Raw genomic sequence first — 10,326 nt, 5'->3', positions numbered from 1 at the left:
ATGTCAATCAAACTTTTCAACCATCTTCCTAACAGATTAAACCGAACTAAGAAAATTGGAGTTTTCAAAAGAGAACTGAAAGAACTTCTCATAGACTTAGAGCCTTATGATTTGAACAAATATCTCACTGGAACATTCATTTAAAAATATTTATAAAAAAAATCTGTACCTTCTTGTTTGACGCCATTTCATTCTATGTTACCGACCTTTTGCAATAAAAGTTTGTAATCTACTCTGAAATAAATCTGTTTATTATTATTATTATTAATTGAGTGTAACAAATTGAAAGTCAAATTTAGAAACATCAAAAGTCAAAGCCTATTATAAGAAATATTTTTTTTCAATATCTCCTATTTTTCGAAAAAGAATGATAACTTATGATACATCGTTGAGAAGGTAAAATCTGGTTCTATTCAAAACAGAAAGAATCCAATGTAGCACCAATGTAGAAAAAATAAAGTTGATAGCAAATCTGAAAACACCATTATGTAGCAGGGAAAAAGTGGTAATGTGGAAGTGTAATTTATTTTCTAATCCTTCGAAAAATAAAGCCAGAAAAAATAAAAACCACTTGCAGAATTTTTTTTTTTCAGATATATCCGGATATACTCGGAATTACAGAACTTTATCAACGGCATATCGTTAGTCAGGTAAATGTGCAACTTTGCCCCAATTTAACCATCTTCGTATCTCTCATAGTTTCTGAGATCCCAATGGTGAGGATCAAATTGAAAACACCCTGTAGATGGGGATAACCTGTATAAATAAATGAATAAAACGATTTAAAAACCGCCTGTACATACATACTTACGTATGGTTGTATGTTTATAACAGTTGCTGAGAGATGATGATTGTTCAACAATCTGTCTAGAATTCAGAATTGATTTTTTCATCACTGAAGAATTTACATAAACACAAGAGAATACAGACTAGTCAAAAGGCAAAAAAAATCAGAAATGTACAATTCAAAATATGAAAAATATACATATATTTGGATTAAAATTATCTACAATGTAGCATCTAAAAAACTCTTCAATGTATGCGTATGTTTGAAAATGTTATTATCGAAAAGCATTGTGTACAATCGCAGAAGGAAAATGTTGGAATCTTACCATTTATTCGTCAATTTACTCCGAACAACCACTATTCTTATGGGTATGTAAGCACAAGCTGCATTCAGAGAGTGTTCCCAGGTGTTTCCACTTAAATTCATCCATAACCCGTATCCGTACCAGACACATCTGGAATGCCAGCACTTCTTATCGGCCTAAACATACAATTGTCCATCTGAAACAGATTTCTGGTCTGGAATGAAAAGAAAAAGTCAGTAAAAAAGTGCTCGTATTTTCAAAAATGAAATGAAGTTATTCATATTCAAGAACCACTTTATTGTGAGATTTTCACCAAACAGTTTTACAAAAACACAACACACTTCGCTATAGAATAGCTTCTTCACGCTGAAGTTATTCATTCAATGAGTCAGGATTCGCTACAGACATTTTTGTCATAAAATTCAGAAGGAAGACACAAACTGTCAGTGATTCACATACTGAATTCGAGAGTCTGTCTCAATAGAACAAGAAAAATATGATTATAATGGAGGATATTTTGGACAGTCCCGAGCAGTAGCGCAACATAGCATTCTAATTGCTGGGGTTTCAGTTTGCACTCATACATATGTCCAATTGGCAAAGAGTAGAAAAAATCGGAAAAATAAATCTTGAACACTCAAATCTGAATGTTATTGGAAAATGAATCTTAGCAAAATTTCAAATACATGAAATGAAACACAAGGTATTTGGAACCGAACAAAAATTGGAATAACCTTCACAGATGATCTTACCGAATTTCTCAATAGAGCCCTAACACTTGCAATCTAAAAGTTTGTCCGCTTTCTTGTATGGACAATACATGCTAGCTTTCAGTGGAAAGATGAAAATAGTCGTCTAGTCAACATGTAAGATTCTTAAGACAGTTGATTCATAAATCGATGGATTAACTAAGAAACAATTGATTGTTGAGTTAAATCACTTACTCAATTTTCGTTTCTTCATATATTGTATAATCTCTAATTGGTATCATAATTTTTCTCACATTATTTTAATGCAAAATTCTGTTTATTTTCGCTTGTTGAATATTATGTAGTGATAATTTTGTAAATTTCAACTGAACTTGAAATTTGGATGTTTTCTCATAGCAATCTGATAGGTTAGGCAATGTTACAGCATCGAATATGAAATATACAAATATAGAATATTTAATTGATGTCTTACTAGATCGTGCGTACATAAGTTGAAAAACAATTTGAATGTTAACGAATAAATAGTTAAAAAGTATTAAAACACATGTACAAATTATTTAAATGGTAGTCTTTGCTGGCCCCAGCCAAGAACCACAGAATACTGATTGTAAACAATAGAAAAGTAACACACGCTTTCCCGCCAAAATGTAAATATTAGGGAAACATCCGACAGGGGGTGCTGATGAGTGTAATTATATTCTCAGGTACCTTAGAGATGGTAGCACTGAAAGACTAATTATCTGGGTAAATATATTTCTGTCATTACTCATTTTTTTTTTAGTACATGTTAATCACAAGTTATAAACTTATTTAATACCGATTGTTTTGTGCAAGTTGTATTTAAAAAATGGATGAGAACTATGTTCCCCCAACAAAGCGTAGAAGGTGTTGCGTCGCAGGCTGTACTAATAGGGATAGTAAAAGACATCGTTTTCCCAAAAATCAACCGGATGTTTTCAATACTTGGATCGAGCGAATTAAACCTTATAATTACGAAAATCTTTCTCTAGACAAAATCTACAACTCCTATCATGTTTGTCATGAACATTTTCCCCTGGAGTGTATGGTGCCAGGAACCAAAAGAGGACTTAAATTTGGTGCTGTTCCATCCCTCAGAATACCAGGTAATAAGTTGGATTAATGTACCTTCACTTCATTTTATTCCTCTGCATTTACAAAAAATACAGTGTATATATAGTAGCTGTAAAACTATTCTTACATAATATATGATTAATGATATATTATTTAATTATATTATTATTTCATATATTATATTATTTAATAAACTTTTTTTATTTTTACTTCACATTTGATATTATTATTATTATTATTATTATTATCACTTACCTACAATCTTGTTGAAGGTTTCCAAGGAAAACCAGATCACCAGGAATTGAGTGCAAGGGAGCCAGTAGGAATTGACCCAGGTAAAAATATAATATACCTCATTTTGTACCATATTGTGTATATCTATAATATTTTCAATATCTATATTCTCTCATTGGTTGCACCGTTTATATATTCAACCAGAAGAATGAAGATGTTTATTCAGAATTTAATACAGTTAATGTATTATTTTTTTTGTATTAGACATTATTTAATATTTCAATGGAATTTCTTCAGATTATTCCTCAACAAATGAAGAACTTACATACTCAGGACCATCAACTTCAAGTTTTCAGGAGTTACAAGATGAAATTACTAGACCATCTTCCAAACCTGTTGCCCTTCCAAGAGGTGAGAAAATTAATATTTTTATATAACAGAACAATTTTTATCTCTCTCAAAAGATACTACTTCAATGAGAATTTGAAAAAATTTCAACTAATCATTGTAATGAATATCTCATTTAGAAATTACATTTCAAAATTAATATATTTTAGGCAGTACAAATATTACCTACATTCAGGTAGAACATTCAATACATTCCAGATATGTTATAAAAAACTAATGTTCATGTTTAGAGTAACTAAAGGCTTAGAAAGAGTATTCTGAGGCCCTTATTTCAACTTTTATTACTTGGACAATTGCACTGCAGTCTCCACTGAACTTTATCTCTAATGGACAATTAGTTAAGAATTGGATATTTTATATGAAGCTCTGAGTATAATTATATTTCCACTTATTTGAGTTATGATGTGGTTGTTATAATAAAGTTAATCAAGACGATATATCAAATTATGCTCTCATGAAGAGTTTTATACAATATGTAGCAAGCAACTAGGTATTTCGTCGTTTGTACAGGAACACTATAGGTTAATAAAGGAAATGTTAGGATAGACTTATATAGAATTTGTTAATATTATAATCAAGATAAACAATATATAGCACTAACAAATTACGATTAGGTATATTTAGCTGGTGTTCTCGTACTCAAATCTATTACTTTTACAATCATAATTTTTAATATATATTTTTCAAGATCCACATAAACTATTTTTTTCATTGTCATGTGAAATTTATTTTAGGTATTAGCAAAAGAAAATATATTTTGAGAGAAGTGAATGTAACCCGGGCTATCCAACTAACCCCAAAAGCAAAGACTTTGTATAAAAAAGTAAAAACGTGGAGCACACAAATGAATCGAATGCAGAAACAAATAATAAACTTCGAGGAACGTCTTGCAAATGCCACTAAGATTGCCAATTCACCAAATTTTGAGAGTCTTCTCAAATATGTGAACGATCCAACATATACTTTTATTGAAAATCAAATCCGCAATCAGATGAAAAGGGCAAAGGCAAGAAGATATACAATAGAAGACAAAGTATTGGCATTAAGTCTCTATAAGGCAAGTGGGAAAGGATACAGATTGTTATGCAAAATATTTGCTTTACCATCTCCTCGAACCTTGACAAATCTCTTGAGAAAAATACATTTCAAACCAGGCATTAATCAGCAAATATTTGACTCCTTAAAGAAAGCAGTTGAAAGAATGAAGGATGCTAGAGAAAAAGTTTGTCTTTTAATGTTCGATGAGATGTCGATTGATACCAACTTATTCTACCAAAGGCAGGATGATGAAATTGTGGGGTTTCAAGACTATGGAACAGAAAGACACCCAGTTTTAGCAAATTATGCTAATGTTTTCATGCTCAAAGGGGTGTATAAACAGTGGAAGCAGCCGGTAGTGTTTACTTTCAGCAATGAACCAATTGAAGCCTTACAACTGAAGAAACTGATCAAAGACATCATTAAAGAATGTTTTATCATAGGGCTGAATGTTATAGCTACGGTATGTGACCAAGGCACCACCAATGCGTCTGCAATCAATATGCTTCTTCAAGAAACAAAAGAAGTTTTTTTGAGAAGTAATACAGAAAATCGTTATTTTGGTTTTTTGGTTGACAACCATGAAGTTGTACCATTATACGATGTGCCTCATCTCTTGAAAGGACTGAGAAACAATTTAATGAACAAAAATTTACATTATACACAAAATGGGATTGAAAAAGTGGCAAAATGGAATCACATCGAAAAATTTTATCAACTCGATTCGTCAGAACCATCTTTAAGAATGTGCTACAAATTAACAGATGCTCATATTAATAAATCAAAGATGAATAAAATGAAAGTTAAAACTTGTACTCAAGTTTTCAGCTACAGTGTCGGATCTTTGATGAAAAGGATTGCACATTGGGGTAAGATATATTTGTTATTTTTATTTGTAATTGTGCTTATTTAATAAATACTAATTGATCATTGCATTTTATATTAACAACCTTAATCATTTTCATAAGGAGTACTCAAAGGTGATAACATCTTGTTGTAAAGTTATTTCTTTTCTTATCCAAATGAGGCACATATTGTGTTTTTTGTGATCAACTGTTAGTTTATTTGGCTTTCGAAGTTATTTATGTAGCAATAATGTCAATAAACCCTCCTATTTTTAGTTTATTTTACTTTTTTTCTTTTATGATCTTGATTCCATTTTATATTTGTTTCTGCTCTGCTGAAGCAGAGCACACTGCCGATTTAATTTTATTTTTGGATGAGCTGTTTGACAGTCTTAATATCTCAAGAAAATCCAAACCAGAGGCAAAAAGATTAAAATGTGCACTTACTAGTAATTCAGGACATTCCAAGTTTTGGAAAGAAGCTTTGCCACTTATAACACGTATGAGATATTTTTCTTTACAGAAAAATAAATTTATACTTCCTCCTACTTTGAAAAATCTACATTTTATTTTGCGTGGATTTTTGTATTTAAAAAATATTCTCCTAACTAAATTCGATTTCAAATATATATTAATGGTAAAATTCGATCAAGATGCACTTGAAAATTTTTTTAGTTACATATTAGAAGTCATGGAGTTAGAAATACAAAACCTGATGTTTCTCATTTCATCAGTTCATTCAAAACTTTATTAGCAAATAATGTCATGTCTGCTCACTCGCCAGGATCAAACTGTGAAAGAGATATGTCAACAAGAGCTCTCGATGATTTAAGAAGTTTTTTGTGCGGAGAATATGTTGCTGGGGTTCATCCTTTAGATGATTCTACTTTGTTAGTACCTGGCATACCAGACAATTTACATATTGGTAAAACAAAATTGGCAAGATGTACATTGAAGTACATGAGTGGGTCAATAGGTAGAATTCTTTTAAAATCCAAAATTGTTAATAATTGTGATGATTGTAAAAGAAATATTTTATTTAGGTATAACTCAAAGTCGGATGACGATTTTATAGATGCTCGACAGTATGAACGAGGTCATTTGATTCGACCGGGGCAGTGTTTGAATTTCTTAGTTAGCCAGTCTCTTAATTATCTTTTCTACATTATTCCTCGGTTAGGAACTGCAAAAAATATTTCAATATGTTTGGAGAACATTTTAACAAATAAATTGTATTTTCAGCCTCTTAATTGTCCTCAACATGATACAGGCAAAAAACTTTGTCAAATTATAATTCGCTTAGTTTATTTTGGTGGACTAATAGTGTTAATAAAATTGCAAAGGGAATTGACACAAAATTTTCTAAATTTATATCCAAAAACCCTCCCAAAGCATATATAGATCCGATTAAAGTGCATGCTCAAAGAACATTTGAAAAAAATAAGAAAAGAAAAAATGGAAACTATAGATTATATAAAATCTTAAACAAATCTATTTTAAGTAGTAATTTGGAATAACAAACTAGTAACTATTATCTACACCATATTATAATTTGGAAAATTGGTTTCACATTGAACTCCTTATAATTATTATCAAAATATCACAGAGGTTATACTTGACACGTATAATTTTTACTATTGAAGTTTTGAATAATTTATTACCTGAATACTTTCATAAGTTTATTATCTTTAAATATCATATTTATCAAACAAGAGGAAGTACAATCTTACTAAGCAAATGAAGTCATTATTATATAAGGGCTTGAAAGGATACAATGGATTACCTAATCACATAAAAGCTGTGCAAACAAAGAATTTAAAACTAGTCTTGTAATTTACATTAGGTTTATATATTGATGATGTCTTTATAAGTTATCTATTGACATATATGTATATATTACTAATGTCTTCATTTGTATTATTTTTTAAATTGTATGTATATACGGATTATTCCCATTCAATAAATATTCATTCAATCATTTTTTTATATTATTTACAAGTGCAAACATTAGAAGGTCGTGAGACCAATATAGTGAGCGAGATACTGACAGCTATAAAGGCTGCACCATTTGAAAATTTTCTTCAATTATAAATGTAATCGAAATTTTATTTCAGGTGGTTTTTGCTTAACAAATTTGAAAATTAACCCCACTTAATTGCTATTTGAAACCTGTTATATTTAGAAATTTTCAAAAATGTTAGTAAAAGCTGTTTTTTTAAATACAAACAATTCATAAGTGAAATTTCAATTACATCTATTATGAGAGGGAACTTTCATATGATGTTGACTTTATGTGCATACATTTAAAATTTTACTATTCAAATTGGAGCGAACTTTTAAAAAGCCCGCCCTCAAATACTCGGGATTACAGTTTTCTTTATGTAGTTCGGGTAACATCCGCTACGGACCTGTGGAGCATTAGTATTTTGTATCTACAAGTATACAGTTGCCAATCTAAACTTGTTTTCTGTAGTATGTGCCAAGAACAAAACTATTATGTTACATGGGTGAGGGAATGGCTAGAAGTTATTATATATGATATGAACAAAATAATAATATTAAAATAGGCATAACTTACTGGTAGTGAGGTTACATGTAAAAGTTTCTACTTTCACACTACACACTGAATTATTTGAATATTCAACAGATGAAACAAAACACGCAGAAAACCACCAATCCACTTTATAATGAAAAATGAAAGTCGGTTTGGCAGAATAGAATTTAAAACTATCTTCTTGGCCTCTGCAACCCAGGCTATCCGGCGTTTAATGATATTTTAGCGTGTATTCAAAAACGATTCGTCGGGACGTCATTAATAATAAGATTCGCCAGAATGGAATGATTCAATTTGGTATGATGATTGGAATCTCTCAACTTTTATTTTTTGTTCAATTGTACTATTTTTTATTTCACTTATATTTCATTTCATGTTTTTTTGCTTAATATAATTGTTATTTTCAGCTATTAATTTTTAATTCTTATTTTTTAGTTCTTTCAGGGGTTTCAAATCATTTTATATAACATCAGACATGGATGTCCGAACAAATGAAATTCATCATGGAACATTGTCAATCACCTTGAAACACATAGTCTATTGGTGCGGCTAGCCCAATTATCGTCACTGCCGTATGTGAACATAAAGTAGCGGAATTTTCTACAAATAATCAATATTGAAAAAATTATGGAAGAAGAAACAGTGGACAGCATTCAAAGCTGACATTTGAATAATTAAAAGCCCAATCAATACGTTATAGTCTTAGTAGCTGAATGTCTCGACTGAATCGAGTATTATAAATCATATGGAACAAATTACAGTGGAAATGGAAGATAATTCATCTGATTGTAGCTCGAGCGAAAGAGCTACCGCACTTGAAATTGACGAAAACGGGACACGTTAAAAAAAATACAGAAAGTCTCGAAAATAAACTTTTTCTCAACATTGGTAGTCTGATTTCAACTTGAAAGGATGGATTAGACCTGTCGCGAATGATCGTTCAAGAGCTCAGTGTGACTATACGTACGTGAACAATTTGATTTTTATTTTTACCTTTCCAAATCATTATTTCAAGTTAAAAAATGTTTGGTAGAGACGACAGCTTTCAAAAATTAACTGCTGTAAATTTAAAAAATTAGGTACCATCTGAGTTGCGCGGTTGAAAATTAACATGTTCCTAATTACTGACATTAGTGACAGTTCAGTTTTGTGGTATCTGAACGGTACACAAACTACAAACTGTAAGTTCTGTGGTATTTAATTTTGGATAGTGCGCATGCGCGAACTGATTGCATCAGATATACAAGCTTAGCGGAATATAAAGCAATGTGGCGGAATTTTGGTCCACGTGTAGCGACTTTATAGTTCATCCAGTTGGCAACACTGGAATTAAGTAAAATAATTGGGCTTTAAAAAACCTGAATGAAAACATTTACAAAAGATACAAATGACGTATTTCTTGGGAACTTAGAAAAAATAACTTGATTCTTACTTGATCCTTGGCTATTGTTCTTGAATTCGAAATTAATAACATTGTCAAAAAATAATGGAGTAAATTGTTGATTAATTATTTCATCAATATTGTCAGAAAGGGAAGGGGATTACATCAACCGAGAAAGACATGGCATCCTGCTGAGCAGGTTGACTTGGAGAAAAATAGGACTGTGAGGAGTTTGTAATAAACTTTGGAACAAACGGTGGAGCTTTAGATGTATGGACTCGACGGTCTATCAATCTGGCAATCAAATATATACGCCTGGTTTCAATATAATTTTTCCCACTTTCATAGTTTTGCTATACGTGTTTCTCTAAGTCTTTTTCAACTTTAAATTTAAAGTAGTGCTCAGAGTTAACTATAAAATTTGGCATATGACTATAAGTGTTTGACAACCTCATTTAGATCAATAAGTAATTTTTTGTACCCTTTTGTATTTTCTATAATATTATTGTTGTTTAAAATTTATAATAATAATAATAGTTCTATCGAAATTATTTGCATTTTTTTAGTTGCCTCTGCTTTTTCAAAATCAAAGGTTTGTTTAAGAAAATAGCCAAGTGATTGAAACTTTGCACCAGTCATGTTAAAATTTTTATAGCAAATTTTTAATTTCTCCCTAAAAATGTCCGTTTAAGTAAAAATGTATCAGAAAAGTTAAACTCCATGATGAATTTGTTATGTATACATGAATTAATGACAATCAATCGAACTTGTTTTTTAAAATAAAGGGGATATCTGTCAAAAAATAAAATTTGGCATATGGATATAAAATTGCCGTAGACACAACTTTTTCAAGTAACTTTTTGTTAAATTCGATCTAGAAATGCACTTTCTCAATTTCTTTTTTAAAAAAAAAGTTGAATTTGACAAACACTGAACGTCAGTGGGTCGCAGTTGGCTGCATCATTTTAAGTTA

The 10,326-nt window shown here is 30.5% G+C and overlaps 1 protein-coding gene across 1 annotated transcript; it reads left to right on the top strand.

Moving 5' to 3' along the window:
• Positions 1–2,540: 2,540 nt before the first annotated feature.
• LOC141484168 (uncharacterized) lies at positions 2,541–3,770 on the top strand. Its single transcript, XM_074179264.1, has 4 exons — positions 2,541–2,925; positions 3,166–3,228; positions 3,425–3,538; positions 3,766–3,770. The coding sequence occupies exons 1-4, from the start codon at positions 2,649–2,651 to the stop codon at positions 3,768–3,770; spliced, it is 459 nt and encodes a 152-aa protein (XP_074035365.1). The 5' UTR covers positions 2,541–2,648.
• The last annotated feature ends 6,556 nt before the right edge of the window (positions 3,771–10,326 follow it).

This window comes from Leptinotarsa decemlineata, unplaced genomic scaffold, assembly GCF_025532065.1.
Source record: "Leptinotarsa decemlineata unplaced genomic scaffold, Ldec_3_MD MMD2_tig00005002_RagTag_RagTag, whole genome shotgun sequence".
Taxonomy (NCBI): Eukaryota; Metazoa; Arthropoda; class Insecta; order Coleoptera; family Chrysomelidae; genus Leptinotarsa; species Leptinotarsa decemlineata.
The sequence above is the reverse complement of the archived record's forward strand: the minus strand, read 5'-3'. Positions and strand labels throughout refer to the sequence as shown.